This window comes from Ursus maritimus, unplaced genomic scaffold (assembly GCF_017311325.1).
Source record: "Ursus maritimus isolate PB19 unplaced genomic scaffold, ASM1731132v1 scaffold_28, whole genome shotgun sequence".
In the NCBI taxonomy this organism is placed as follows: domain Eukaryota; kingdom Metazoa; phylum Chordata; class Mammalia; order Carnivora; family Ursidae; genus Ursus; species Ursus maritimus.
This window is the reverse complement of record NW_024425341.1, coordinates 20,352,791-20,367,764: the sequence shown is the minus strand read 5'-3', so window position 1 is coordinate 20,367,764 and position 14,974 is coordinate 20,352,791. Positions and strand designations below refer to the sequence as shown.

Below are 14,974 nucleotides of genomic sequence, written 5' to 3'. Positions count from 1 at the left end.
GCGGGGCTGAGACCGGGGTCTCCTTCCATTCCCCACCACGAGTGGCTTGCAAGGTCTTGTTCGCGCTCGGCTGTGCTGGTTCCAGCTCTGTGATCTTCTGAGTCTCCGACAACAGGTAACTTTTCTCTTCTCGCGTATATGTTCTGATTCAGCGCTGAGTCAGACCCTGCCGGTCACGGATGGAGGCTCTCCAACCCACAGAGGCAGAAAAACCAGCTTGCTAGTGACCCAGGCAGATGAGTGGTGGAGGGCCATGTGCAGATGGCTGGCCAGGCTCCTGACCACCAACCGCTGGACAAGACGACAGGTCCCCCTCCTCATGGCTACACCACCAGGAGCAGGGCGGAGAAGAGGAAAGGGAGCGGCCCTTCCTGTCGTTGCCGCGTGTCAGGGCACTATACATAAGTCACCTCCTTGAACGCTCCTGTCAACCCTGGGGGTGCGTTTATTCAGCTAGGAAAACCCCTCAGGTACTTTAGGGGGCACGGGATGAATTATCCCTTCTCCTGTCCCTTTTTTATTAAATGCTGAGCCACCGTCTCCAGGGACCCAGGACACCGCATGAGGTTGGGGGACCAAGAGCAACAGCAACAAGACACACAGAAGAGAAGGGCTTGCCCGCGGCATCGACCCTCCTGGGGCGCCGTGGCGGGCTTCCCTTGAAGGAGTGCCCCTCGCTGGTTAGGGAGAACCCGGGGAAGGTGAACGTGGACGAGGACGCCCCCCGTAGCCCTGTGCTGCTCATCGCCATCAGCATTTTCACGGTCACCCAGCCCTCATCAGGGAGCCGGCCACGGGGAGAACACGTTTCTACCCTCCCTCCGTGGGGGCCTCCATGATCTCTGTAGCCTGTGATGCCAGCCCCCTGGGGAGGGCTGCCGGACCTCTTCTTCTCTCGCTGAGCCCAGGCTGGCCGCAAGTGGGATCTGAGCGCTAGGAGGAGGACATCCCTGATTTCTAGTCAGAAGCCTTGGCAACGTAAAGCAGAGCAATGCCCAGAACGCCAACAGCCACCGAATCTTCCCGGAAGGTAGAGCCCAATGGGAAAGCCAGCCAGCCAGACCAGTAGGGGACATCTCCTAAGTCCCCTCTGGGCTGTGACTAGATGTGCCGTTCTTGATGCCAGGTGTTCTCTCTTCTTCCCTTTGAGTCAGTCAGGTGTAGCCACATGGACACTGGGGAGAGGCTCAAGGAAATAGAATATATTACACTCACGGTTCTCGAGACGGGAGGCCCAGACACCATGCAGGGGCACAGGGAGATGCAGGGTATGGGAGGGAGGGAGAGAGGACTGAGGCCACTGCTCTCACTGGAGTCTCTGAGGGGAGGCAAAGCAGGGCAGGATTCACAGTTTGGGACCGGCTTGTTTGAATTGTTTTAAGAAGGCTTGAGGCTAGAGGGGTAGCCTCTAGCAGGCTGGTACCTCACCCTGGGATGACTAAGTTGCACCTTCCTGGGGTGCACGGGCCAGACGGAGGAGTGTGGCTCTGGCTGGGTTAGTTTACACATGGAAGGCAGGCTCCTGGCTGGAGCTTTGCTCTAAGAATCAGCTAGCCCTGGGAGGGGCAGTCTCTCCCCAGCCAGGAAGGGTTTCTGTTTGTTTGTTTGCTTGCTTGTTGGTTTTGTTTTTCATTTTTTTAGATATCAAAACATAATAAGCAGACAATAACATATGTACAACACAACTTTTAAATCAGTGGACTTTGAGTGTAGCAGACTGCCTTCCATAATGCGGGTGGGCCTCATCCAATCAGTTGAAGGCCTTCCTAGCACACTGCCCTCCCCCAAGAAAGAGGGCACTCTCCCAGCAAACGGCCTCTGGACGTGAACTGCTACTCTTTGCTACATCGCCAGCCTGTTGGCTCACCTCCATTAGCTTGTGGACTCACCAAGTCTCCATAATTGTGTGAGCCAATTCCTCAGAATGAATCCTGCTCGATATATGAACGCACACGCATCCCGTTGGTTCTGTTTCTCTGCAGACCGCTGACGGACACAGATGCCTTAACTCTGAAGACCACCACTGTGCGCCAGGAGCTTCTGTTCCCTCCCGTTCCTTCATCTTTTTTGGAGGGAAGCTTGGAGACTCTTGGGGGAGACCCCTGTCAGGGAAACCCGACGAAATCATGCACAGCTAGCACGTAGGAGTGCCCATCAGAACAAGAATGCTGTGGCTCCCAGCCCCTGCATCACAGAGCTCTCTGCTGGGTTGGGCGTCAGGCCCTGGGGGCCCCGAGCTACGGACATCGGGATGGTGTGCTGTCTCCGTATGAGGCCATGTGATTTTCCTATGAAAAGCTGAAGCAATGCAAGGGTGTATTTTATTTTTAAAGATTTCATTTATTTATTTATGTATTTGAGAGAGAGATAGACAAAGAGCAGGAGAGGAGCAGAGGAAGAAGGACAAGCAGACTCCACGCTGAGCGCAGAACCTGGCCTGCAGTTGATCCCAGAACCCTGAGATCACGACCTGAGCTGAAATCCAGAGTCGGAGGTTTAACCGACAGAGCCCCCAGGCGCCCCTAGGATGTGGTGTATGACATCCCGCCTTCCTCCGAGATACGTCTGCGGCCAGGGTGGGCGCTGGCAGGTAGCTGATGGAGCTCCCGTAGCCGTGCCGGCTGACAGCAAGCCCGAGCGGCCACACATGGCGCCCTTTCCTGGGGATTTGGATGACAGTGTCTGGCGTGGCTGACACGCTGCAGAGATGGTAAAGGTGCTCACCGGTTATTTTGCGCTGACGGGCAAGTCCTGTCTGAGCACAGCGCGTCCTGCATTGTCACGACAGGCTCGCGGGCAGACGCACTGAGGGCAGGCCGGCCTTCCGTCAGCCACCCTAACGGGCACCAGCAGTCAGGAGGTGGGAGACGCTCCCCAGAAAGGTAACCGTGCAAAACCAGTCTGCTTCGGTGGCCGCCTCACTCGGGGCAGTCAGCATGTTGACCAGCTCTAAAGGACGTGACTCACTCATTCCTTAGGGACAGCCACAGCGGTAAAGCTGGACCCCAGACTGTGTGTGGAGCTTACTCAAATCAGTACTTGCTTTTCATCTACGCAGAGGCCATCAGAGGAGCCAGAAATCGGCCCTTGCCGCTGCTCCGAAGTGAAGTGGATTGTAGACCGCAGCAAGCACGGCCCCAACCCCGGGACCATCTTCCCTCCTCGGTGGCTCGGGCAATCTTGTCCGCATTCCCGTGTGAGCTAAGTGGGCGCTGAAAAGGGGGGAGTCGTGGGGAGAAGGGAGATGAATGTGCATCACGGGGGGAGTGGAGAAGGGGGCTAGCTGGGCTGGGCCCGCTCAGGTGCAGAAGCGAGCGGCAGCAAGGGCCTCATCGCAGGAGGATGGGCTTTGGGTGGTACCGGCCGGTCCATAAGCTGCAAGCCTGCAGATGCCCTGGGCAGGGGGGGCAGGGGAATGCAAAGGCTCAGAGGAGTTTGGATGGAGAGGGCAGGGCATGACATTGGGAGGGTGTGGCAAGAGCAGATGAGAATGTGATCAGGGGCAGACCCTTAAAATGGTCAGTTAAGCGCCATCCCCCTAGTAATGGGAGCCCTGGGACCAAATGTCCTGGGGGGGAGGGGCTGCAAGAATCGTGCTCGTCTTTCTGGTTCCGTGCCTGCTGTTTCCGGTGACGGTGCTGTGATGGCATAGCACCCTCTTGCCTCTTTGTGGCCGGGGATCTGTGAGCATTGGCTTGCGGTCGCTTGAAGAGTTCCTTGCTGGGCAGGGAAAATCACCACAACCTTGTAAACCGAAGAACGTGAGATAAACACAGAATGAGGGTGGTATTTTTGGGTTTTTTTTTTTCCTGCCGGAGGAACTGGGTCTTGGGAAACCCAAACCTTGGCTTATCTGGGAATCTGTCTTTGATTAACATCCAAAGGAATGCTGCCAGGGAGGACTTCCGTATCCTGAGGAGGGAAGCTGACCGCAGGCCTGAGGTTTCTTTTCAAGTAGAACGCTCCTGGATTATTTCTTTGCTTTTCTGGGGAAGGGAGAGGCCTGGATGCCCTGGAATTAACCATCTGTGGTGTCCCAGTGGTTAACATCCGTGACACAAATCAGCCTCCCCTCCCTCCATGTCCCCCCCCCCCCCAACAAAACAGGGCTGTTAATGACGGAACCTGCCACTGGGGGAGGGGAGCAAAAGTCTTCACAGTGTTTGATTTTCATTTGTGCTTGTGATGTATCGACGTGGAGTATGAAATCATCGTTGCCACACTGAGGAGACGACAGAACCGCGTGTATCATTGGGAGTTGTAAAAATTTTATCAGAGAAAAGGGCAAGGGACCCATTGTCCCTCACCAACAGGGGTCTACGGCCAAGAAGTGACATGAGAAGGCGAGAGGCTTCCGTCTCGGACCCGTGGCGAGGTTGCGTGACTGGGGAGCAGGAACCCAGACACCAGGCCTGGAGAACGAAGTTACGGGAGGAGTTCTGTGGCCATAAGGGAGGTGCTCCAATGCTAAGGTGAAGCACCCCATGGCCCCCGGCCCCGGAAGGAGAAAAGGCAGCTGCTCTGAGCTCTGCAGCCGGGCTGTTTCACGGAACAGGCCGGGGGAGGCTTCATCTGCCTGGTCCCCGCCTCGCGTGTCCTTGGTCCCCCAGGGACCCTCCGCATCGCCCACACCTTGGTTTGGTAATGACACGCAGTGAAGGTGACGTGGCAGAAGCCTGGTCAGCATTCCCCACCCCTGTGCAGGGTGGGCCCTGCAGCCCGGCCCGTCTCTGCTCCTAACCCCCATACGCTCTCGACCTCTTCCAAAAGGAAACAAGATTCACTTTGGTCTGAAAGAGGTATGCTTAAAAAAAGATTTTCTTTTATTAAAACAGTGGTTACAAATACTTCATTGGACTTCCCCATCCTTTCTCCATCGCGCTGGGCTCAGAGTCAACGCATGCAGCACTTGGCCTTCCCGCCGTAACAGGTGCCGTCCACCCTGGTGAAGAGCGGGCACGGGGAAAAGTTACAGGTGCCTCCTCTCCTGGCACAGACATAGTGGTCTGACCTCTGGCCGAAACCTGTAAGGTAGCCAGCACCTGTAAGAAGGGAAAGAAAACACTTCAGACTCACGCTTGCGGCCACAGTGACGTTAGAACACTTGATAAGGTGACTCTTTGCAAAGCACTGCAAGGAGTTTTCTCGCTCAGACTTTGCACAGTCCGAGGTCTATGCCAGCCGTGGCCAAACGGGAGACGACGATGAGCAACAGGCTTCTGAGCGCGGTTTCCTTCTGCCCAGAGAGCTTTAAGGTACGCGGTGAGTTCACGTTAGTCCCCAAATGAGTCTTCTATCCCATCGCACTGTTGCCCAAACACAACCCCTGTGCCTTAGTGACACTGAAGTGCATTCCTGACTCCCTGAGCGTTCTAAGCTCCCCCCACTCCCATGCTGCCTGGTTGCACCATCCCCTCCGCCAGGAATCCCTGCTCCCCTGTCCCTCCTACCACCATCTTCCCTGAAATCCTTTCAGGGCAGGTAGAAAGTATGGCTATGCTATAATGCTTCCACTGTTTTGTCCACTTGGACTTTATTCTGCCTTCTTCCCAGCATCCCAGAATCTCACAATCAGAAGATTTCCAGACTGGTCTTCTACTCTATCCAATAGCCGCCCTACGATATCCCTGGTAAGTGACTACCAAGCCACTGTTTTGCTTGCCTCCACTGATAGGTCTTATGGCCTGAATGGTGTCCCCTCCACTGTGTGTGTTGATGTCCTCACTAGCCAGTGCCTCACAATGTGACCATATTTGGAGGTAGGGCCTTTGAAGGGGTGGTTAAGGCTAGATGAGGTCATAAAAGTAGTCTGTAATCCAATAGGACTGGGATCCTTATACGAAGAGGACATTTGGACATGTAGAGCGAAGTCTACGCACAGGGGAAAGGCCATATGAGGACAGGAGAGCAGGCGGCTATCTGCGAGCCGAAGAGAGAGGCCTCGGGAGAAACCTAACTCACTGACACATTGACCTTGAACTTCTATCCTCCAGAACTGGGAGAGGATTAATTTCTGTTGTCGAAGGAAACAACCTGGTGCTCTTTTGTTCTGGCCCGTCCAGCTGACTAACACAGCAGGCCATGGCCGCCAACAATCCACTCTAATGTCACGTGTCTCTGCGTATTGGAAAGATGGTTCTCATACCGATTGAAATTGTCCTCTTATTTAATCTGCATCCCGGTTACGGCTGCCTCATCTGACCTAGAACTGTGGGTGTCCGGTGCCTGGATATTTGGCAATGTTTGGGGACATTGGGGGTTGTCACAACTCTGGAGTATGCAGGGCGGATGTTATAGGTGTCCAGTGGGTGGAGGCCAGAGGTGCTGCCAGAGACTGGCGATATACAGAGCAGCCCTCGTAACAGAGAATTACCTGGCCCCAAATGTCAGCAGCACAAGGTTGAGAAATCGTGGTGTAGACCAGTTGTTCTCCACGCTGCATACACAGTCAGTCAGCTGGGATCCTCTTAAAAATATAGACTGAATTGTTCTAGGGTGGAGTTCAGGTACTGGCATAAAAACAAAAAAACCCTCCTTAGATGCATCTAATGTTCAATAAACAATCGAGAATTGCTGGACCACGGGTTTTCAAATTTTAGTCAGAACTCACAGTAAGGAATTCCCTTGTCAAGACCGAGAGCAGACAGGAAGGAAGGCAAGGAGAGTACCTTCTATTATTATAAAAAATTAAAATAATTCGGCATTTAAAAACTTGAATAGTTCATGGAAATAGAAAAATTGGAAATATTTTTCTATTTGTATATTCATATAGAAAAAATGGAACAATCACTTAAACTTAAAAATTCAGTTGAGATAAAAAAATTCTTAGAGGGGCGCCTGGGTGGCACAGCGGTTAGGCGTCTGCCTTCGGCTCAGGGCGTGATCCCGGCGTTATGGGATCAAGCCCCACATCAGGCTCATCTGCTATGAGCCTGCTTCTTCCTCTCCCACTCCCCCTGCTTGTGTTCCCTCTCTCGCTGGCTATCTCTGTCAAATAAATAAATAAAATCTTTAAAAAAAATTCTTAGAAAAATATAATTCACTAGAGTTTACTCAGAATAACGAGAGAGAGAACACTCACCAGTTGTGGTGGGGATGCCAACGTGGCCTTAATAACACCATCTAAAAAGGTCCGCAATGCAAGGGAAGTAAAGGAAAACTACAGCTCACCCCCCTGACCCCCAGAGAGGCAAAGATCCCATATGAAATATCAGCAAACAGAATAAAAGCAGGGTCTGTTTATTTCACAAATTCAAGCTTTCATTTAACATTTGAAGATCAGTTAATGCCTATTAACAGTTAAAGGGGAAAAAAATCATATGAGCATCCCAACAGGTGCAGAAAAACGTTGGAAAAATTCAACACTGATTAATGATAAATTTTTAACCAATAAGAAACTGGAGAGAACTTCCGTGACCTCATAAAGAAAATCTACAGAACCCATAACCAGCAGTACACTTCATACTCAAACATTGAAAACTTTTCGTTTGAGATCGCCAACCAGACCAGCATAACGGCTACCATGAATTTCATTGAACGTTTTACTAGAGGTAGCAGCCAGGGGAGTAACAGAAGGTAGAAAAATAGTATACGTTTGAAAAGGAAGAGATAAAATTGTCACTATTTGCAGGCATTATATGCAGACAGTCCAAAAGGAATTAATAAAAAAATTTAACTATTTTGCTGTACATTAGATCAATATAAAAAAATCAATTTTACTTCTGTGTATTAGCAACCAACAGATAAAATAAAACCAAAATAAGTCACCTATCGAAATATCAAATGCCTAGTTATAAATCTAAGAAAATGCAGTACTCCTGTATATAAGGAATACAATATTCTTTGATAAGCCAAAGAAGAACAAAATAAGTGGAAATGCTATGTTTAAGCACTGGAAGATTAATTATTTTTCAAATGTTAACTTCCCCCCAAATTAATCTCCAGATTTAACTCTATACCATGAAAATATCAAGAGATTCTTGCAGTAAAACTTGACAAGCTTATTCTAAAATTTATATGGGAATTCAAAGGACCAAGAATAGCCAAGACACTCTTGGAGACGAAGGTAGGAGGACTTGCTTTACTGGATTTCGAGACTAATTATAGATCACTGTAATTAGACTGTTCGGTAAAGAGGCAAGGACAGACCCACAAATAGAACAAAATAAAGAGTGCAGAAAGGGACCCCGACACGCGTGGAGAATCGATGCAGACTAGCGAGCTACTCAGGAGAAGAGTGGGGTCGGGCAGGGAAACGCTCTCCCTAGAGCTGGTTCTGGGACCATTGGATAGTCATGTTGGAAACAAACAGACTTTACCCTTAACTCACACATTAAAAACCACTGCCAGATGGATTAAGTCTAAATGAAAAAGGAAACATGAGTCATCAGAAGACAATGTTGTAGACTTTCTTCATGTTTTGGGGGTAAAGAAAGCTTTCTATTATTCAGCGTGAGTGTTTAACCTGGTGGAAGTCTAAGAAATACAGGAAGTCATTACCATAGAAGTCAAGGGGTGATTACCCCTGGGGGAAGGCGTGAGGGGTGGGTGACCGAGTAGCCTGGAGGGATATTTCCTAGGTGCTGGCCAAGTCCTACTACTTTTTGTTTGTTTTTTTTTTAAGATTCTATGTATTTATTTGACAGAGATAGCACAAATAAGAGGAGTGGCAGGCAGAGGGAGAAGCAGGCTCCCCACTGAGCAAGGAGCCCAATAATAGGGTCACTGACTGAGCCCCCAGGCATCCCCCAAGTCCTACTTCTTGACCTAAAGCCTGGTCACAGGCTACTTGTTTTACAATTCATTAAGTTGTACATTCCCATTTATGCACTTTTCTGGGTGCATGTTATATTTTGCAGTTCAAGAAGGGGAAAAGTAAGAGTTGCTTCTGAAAAGGTCATCTGCATATTCCCAGAGCTGTGCACGTCCTGCACCGTGTGCTGCCATCAGCGGCTGCCCCTGTCCCACTTCCGTCCCCGTGTGTGCCCTCCCTGCGCGTGTGCTCCGTGGGTAACTCGCACCTGCTCTTCTCTTCCCCTTTCCCAAGGGCAACAACACTTCCCTGTACTTGGTGCTTATTCCTGTCTGGGTGCTCGGGTAGCTGGCCTGAGATACGCGATCCAACACATTCCATGGCCGCCACAAACCAGAGGAATGTGGAAAAGAGAAAACTCGCTTCTAGGTAATAATGAGGGGTGAGAAGGAGCAGAGGCAGGCCTGCTGGGAAAGCAGGTTTGTGCCAGTTTCTATGCTTGCAGCGAACATAGGGACTCTTCCAAAAGTACATTTCTTGAGCCAGTTACAGCTGGATTGCCCTAATCCCACCACAATGCAGCTGCAAGCCAAAGGTCATGGGCTGGGGGGGGCGGGTAACAGGTGCTGGTTGAATGAAGGACGGTTGGGTTCAGTGGCAGGAAACTCAGTAAGAAATGGGTGCCGGGGGTCTACACAGAAGCAAACAGGAGCGGGGAAGGAATGGTTCTGGGCAGAGAGCCACAGGAGAGGCTGAACTTTTAGGGTCATCAGAAAATAAATCGGCATAAAGCAGGGACCACAGCTTTCCCTGCTACCGACAGGGCCTGTGACCCGCACCGGCCGGTGCTGGTGGCTTGGGGAAGAGGGGCTGAAGTGGCATAAGGAAGACCAGCACAGAGGGAGATCTTTAGACTTTGCATAGAGGGGCCACGGAAAGAAAATGCCTTAGCGTTTCAGAGAATGGGGGACAGGGACAGAGAATGGGGGACAGAAGCCAGGAATGCGAGTGTGGTATCAGGTTGCTAAGGGAGCTGGTTCTCTGTCATTCTGCTCAGCAGCGTGGGCGCCAAGGGTCCCTTTGTATCATCCAATCAGCTACAAGTGAGGTTTTGGAACAACGTTGCAAGATAAAACTGGAGAGCTGTTGACTAAAATTGTAAATTTCTTGGGCTAAAAAAACCACCAGGCTGAGGCGAGAGTGAATTGCCAAAATGATAAGGGTTTTTGGAAAAGATAGGAGGCCCAAACTCACCCCCAGCCAGGACCCACGCCCCCTTTCCTGCCCAAGAACCTGCCGCAGAAAGGTCAGGGGGCAGAACACCACCTGCGGGACCAGTCAGTCCGAGGGGCGTGAGGAGCAAATGCACCCATACACGGAGCCTAAGAACGCGGTCCCGATTGTCGCCCCGCTGGCCGCAGAGCCCCTCCTGCGGTGAGGACAGGGACACGGTGCTGGGAAGCGGCAGGAGCCTGGTCGTAGGTGCAGAATCGGGTGATCGGAGCCCTCTGGGTCTCAGCGAGTCAGCTAAGGCTCTGTCCCTGCTCAGCACAAAGTGGTGGATGGCAGTTATGCCAGGGGAAGGGCTCCCTGCGAGCAAGGGGGTTCCCTGCTGCTGGGGCATCGAAACAGAGGCTGCCTGTCCGCTTAGGAGAGCTGCTGCTGTTCAAGCCATCCGTGCCGGCCAGGGAGAATCTGACTTCCTCTCTATGAATCTTCTTTCTCTTTCCTTTTTAAAAGATTTTATTTATTTATTTTAGAGGGAGGGGGAGCACAGGGAGAGGGAGAGAGAAAAGCAGACTCCCCACTAAGTGCGAGCCCGACACAACCCTGAGATCATGACCTGAGCCGAAATCAGGAGTCGGGCACTTAACCGACCCAGCCACCCAGGCTCCCCTCTATGAATCTTCTAAACTATCTGGGGAAAAAATCAAATACACAGGCCACTCCTGCAAAACAAGTAAGGAAATTCCAAACTGAACTGGAGTAAAGCTGAAGCCCGAGGCCCTCTTCTGCAGGCACGGAGCCCATGGGGTCCCTGCTCGCCAATTCCTGCTGTGAAAATCAGCAACGCCTCTTCGAAGCTTCTGAGAGTTTTAATTCAGTTCCTGTCTAGATTGTTCCTAAGATCTGGTGTGCCTGGTGTGTGCCTGGTGATACACCCAGAGGTCTGGGGAAGCATGTGGGAAGAATACGGGATTTGGAACCAGAGCTGGAATCAAGTTCTTGTTATTTGCAGGCTGGGTATTTGAAAGTCAACTTTTCTGAGATTCACTGCCAGAAAAAGTCTGTAAAGTGGGAATGATAGTTGCTCGTGCTTGACAGAGATGCCGGGACATTCAGTGAGATGATTCTCGTAGACCTGTGTTGTTCGGCTGTCAAGTTTCACGTGTGGTATTCTGTGAGCACAGCTCAGTTTCCCGTGTGACGCCAACCAGGTGCCTCTGAGAGGCCTGGTTTGGTGGCCGTGGGGCCCTTGTGTCTGAGGCAAGAGGGAGCATGTTTTTCTCGATGGGACCCAGAGGCCACAGCAGACACATTCCTGCTGGCGGTTGCTAGAGGTCAGACAGGTGGAAGGAATTCGGGCAAGCAGGTTGGGGTGGGGACCACAGAGTGAGACACTTAGGTGTGGACAAGGCAGGGCAGACTCTGAGGGTCACAGAATGTGCGAGCGGGGAGTCCTTTTGCCCAAACCTTCATTTTAAAGGTGGGGAAACTGAGGCCCAGAGGCCCAGGAGTGCCCATGCTGTCCCGGAAGGAAGGGAAGGAAGGATACTGAGGACGGGCCCGTGCCTCTCTCCGCGGGTTTGGGTAGTTTTGCTATAGGGAAGTGCCAACCCCCTGGGAAAAGGTGTAGCTGAAATAGAGCGTCCTCCCCGTGTCCCTGCGTCCCTGCTCTCCCCGATCAGCCTCCGCGCTGCAAATACAGTCTCTAAAAAAGCCATTCCTGATTCTGTCCCTCTCCCAGTTTAAAAACCTTTGGGGCCCACACACACCTGGATGGCTTCCTGCCACAGAAGACCCCACTCAGCGAGGCCCGAGCCTCCTGCCCCCATGACCCCTCTGTCCGCACACTCGGTCCCGGAGGGCAGCGGCACCGGCGTCTGAGGATGGCCTGGGTTTGAGTCCCCACTCTGCGTGTTAGCTGTCCTGTGAGTTCGGCCAAGTTATTCATCCACAAAACGAGGATAATGGTTCTTCCTTCCCCATGTGGGCCTGGGGAGGGGGGGGCTAAGGTAAAAGTGAGAGCTTTGGGGTTTTATTTCCCTTCCTCTCTGGGCTTTCACACCTGATATCCTTTCTGTCTGGTTTGTCTTCGCGCCCACCTGCCCTTTGTCCTCTCACTGGTTTATTTAACTCAGGGCTGCAAATCCGCAGGCCCACAGCAGCCAGGCAGATAGGGAAAGTCGGCGAAGTGGCAGAGCGACAGGGGGCGGTGGGGTCTGTGGTGACTGTCGGGGGGGGGGGCAGCTGCTACAGCTCACTGCTGCTGTGCCCAGAGTGTGTCTTCATCTTTTGTGTTCTTAAGAGAAGATAAAAATAGGAATTTTATGTGACACATCCTGAGTCTTTAATGTCAAGATGGAAGTAAAAAAAAAATTTTTTTTTTAAATATCATAAACACCAGAATGACTTCCATCTTCCCTTCGCTTCTCCGCTTCCTTAAGAAACCTCCCTGGCCCCTCGAGACCGGGTCGGTCCCCTGGTCACGCGTTCCCTTAGCACCCTGTACTGAATGGCATTTCACAGCACAGTGGTAATTAGATAATTAATTACAAAGTTGGGTTTCTTGTCATGCTCTGATTCTAGAACGTCAGGTCATGCTCTCGAGAGCTGTGTTTTCCCGGCTCTTCCCCAGGGCAGTGCCTGCACGCAGCAGCTGTTAACTAAATGTTTGTGCAATCAGTGAGTGAACAGCCCAAACGATCCTGATTTCCAGACCCCTCGGCTGGCTTCTCGTCCCGCTGGTGCAGGGGACCTGAGCTGCCTCGTCAATTGGACATCATTCTGTGTTCACAGAAATAAGATTTGTATAAGATAAAAGGGGGGCAACCCCCCTCTGCTTTTTGATAGAGATGAAAACTGCTAAAAGAGAACGTCCAGTCATGGTTTCCTGCAGTGACCACACAACTGTCATTCACCTCAGGGCATGTGGGCCTCGGTTTCCCCATGGGTGAGCAGACGAGCCCTAATGGCTTTTCCAGAAGAGGGAGTGAACTGATCCCATGGGAAGGCTCAGGGTGAGTCACAGTGTGAGGCTGGGACCCAAGCAGCACCTTCTAGAAGCAGTGCTCTGCTCCCTTCTTACAGTGAACTTCATCCCGTCCCATCTGCAGACTGAGGATCGGTGCTGTGCAGACAGGCCGTGTGTGTTGTCGGAGGACAGCGCAGGGCAGCTTCTCCCGGCAGCGTCCGAGCGAGTCCCGCATACACTCGGTGTTCTACCAGGTTACCTGGTATTTCTATGCGGGATGATCCGTAAGTTGGGCTGTTCCAGGAACACGTTCGCGTTCCCTGCTTCTAATGAGAGGCTTCTAGTCCTATGTCGAGGTGACAGACTGCACGTCACATCAATCCCGTGGCTCTCAGCTTTTCTGAGCTTGAACCGAACTGCAGTCAGTCGGACAGGTTGCCAGGCCCGTCGGGACGAATGCACACGTCCACGCACGCAGCTGAGGTCAGAGTGTGACAAAACGGCGGTGCGACCGCAGTGTGGCAAGCACTCGTATTTTCGGTTCTTTTGAAAAAACACGGTGACGACTCACTAGGCTGACTGCTCCAGCCCTCGAATGGGCCCCAGCTGGAAAGCTCAAACTCTGCGTCAGAAACTGTCCTGGCCAGTTTCCGGTTGGGGGGTGCAGTCGTGCTTGTGGAGGAGACGCGGCAGATCTGTATGATGCGCGAAAGCACGGCGCTTCGTGCGCTACGTGCCCCCCGCCCCGGCCCCCTTGTTCTGCAGACGACACAGCAGAGGCCCAGGATGCAGGATTTGCTCGAGGCCACGACAGAACCTGTCCCCCAGTTGGTTCCACCTGCAGCGTCCCACCTCCTCTTACACTGCTGTTCTGACCCAGAGGGCTGGCACCTTGCGGCCTGACAGAGCACTCCCCCCTGTGCCCTGGGGAGATTGCCCACTCCGCAGAACACGCGAGCATTTCCCAAGGAAGACCGAAGACCCCCTGAGCACCCCTGATCGCCTGCGCGTGAAGTGAGTCAAAGGTGCAGGGTGAGCTGGCTTTGTGGGAGGGGCAGGTGCCACCTGCTTACAGCAGGCCACCTGGGAGGCCCCACCCAGTGACTGGGGTGAGCCGGGGCCAGCAGCCTACACCTCTCGCCATGGATGGGAAGCTGGCCTCTCAGTGCGGGGGCCATGTTGCAGGTGGAGTAAGGGGTCTCCTTCCACACGGGACGATTTCTAGATGTCTGAGACAAAGACAGAGACAGGGGATGTTGGAGGTTCCTGAGATTGGCCCGGCGTCCCTGCCAAGCCCTGAGGGCATGGAGCCCCGAGCACAGTCCCAGAGGGAGACCTGAGTCTGTCTCTCCTGCAGCTGGGCTGCCCTGCAGGCGAGAGAGTCCACCTGGGGTGCTCCCAGCAGGCTGGTCCTGGGGGGTCCGGGGATAGCCCCAGCCAGGCCCCAGGCTCAGCAGGCATGCCCCTAGCAGTCTGCCCAAGCCAGCCACTCAACCTCAGGGATGCTTTCCTGCCGTCCCCCAGGACACAAGAGGCAGCTGTCCTCAAACTCAGCCCGAGTTCCTGGCCCGGGGCGAGGGTGCCAGAGCAGGGTCTCACAGCTCACCTGGGGCCAGGTGGGAGAAGAGCACGCCCAGAATCAGCAGGAAGGAGAGAACCCTCATGGCGGCTGGCAGGCTGGGCCGGGATGCCCGGTGTAGGCAGAGAGGCTCCTCGGAGGCCGAGCTGACAGAGGCTTCCCGAGGCAGGAGTGTCTCTGCATTTATAGGGCAGAGCTTGCACAATCGCAGAGGTGATCTCAAGGGTGGTGTCGCAATCCGGAGTGAAATTCTAATAAATAACCCCTCGTGCCGTTTTGCCCTGAGCAGTCTCCGAGTCACGTGCACACACTTTTCTCTGTCTAGCTGCGACTGGATTCAGCCATCAGCCTGGAAACTGGAGTTGGCTCCTCCAACCAGTTCTGTTTGGTTTCTGACGCTGGGCCATGCTGGTGGGCTTCCTGAAGAAGGCAGCCCAGGCGAGCCAGC

The 14,974-nt window shown here is 52.8% G+C and overlaps 1 protein-coding gene across 1 annotated transcript; it reads right to left on the bottom strand.

Moving 5' to 3' along the window:
• Nucleotides 1-4,827: 4,827 nt before the first annotated feature.
• On the bottom strand, nt 4,828-14,646 carry DEFB1 (defensin beta 1). The gene is made up of 2 exons (XM_008706142.2): nt 14,554-14,646; nt 4,828-5,042 (listed from the first exon to the last, which is right to left on the bottom strand). The coding sequence occupies exons 1-2, from the start codon at nt 14,609-14,611 to the stop codon at nt 4,894-4,896; spliced, it is 207 nt and encodes a 68-aa protein (XP_008704364.1). The 5' UTR covers nt 14,612-14,646; the 3' UTR covers nt 4,828-4,893.
• Between the last annotated feature and the right edge of the window lie 328 nt (nt 14,647-14,974).

Coding starts and splice junctions, on each gene's coding strand:
- DEFB1 (XM_008706142.2), bottom strand. CDS start 14,611: ATGAGGGTTCTCTCCTTCCTGCTGATTCTGGGCGTGCTCTTCTCCCAC. Junction 5,043..14,553: donor CTTCTCCCACCTGGCCCCAG/GTGAGCTGTGAG, acceptor CCCTTCTTACAG/GTGCTGGCTACCTTACAGGT.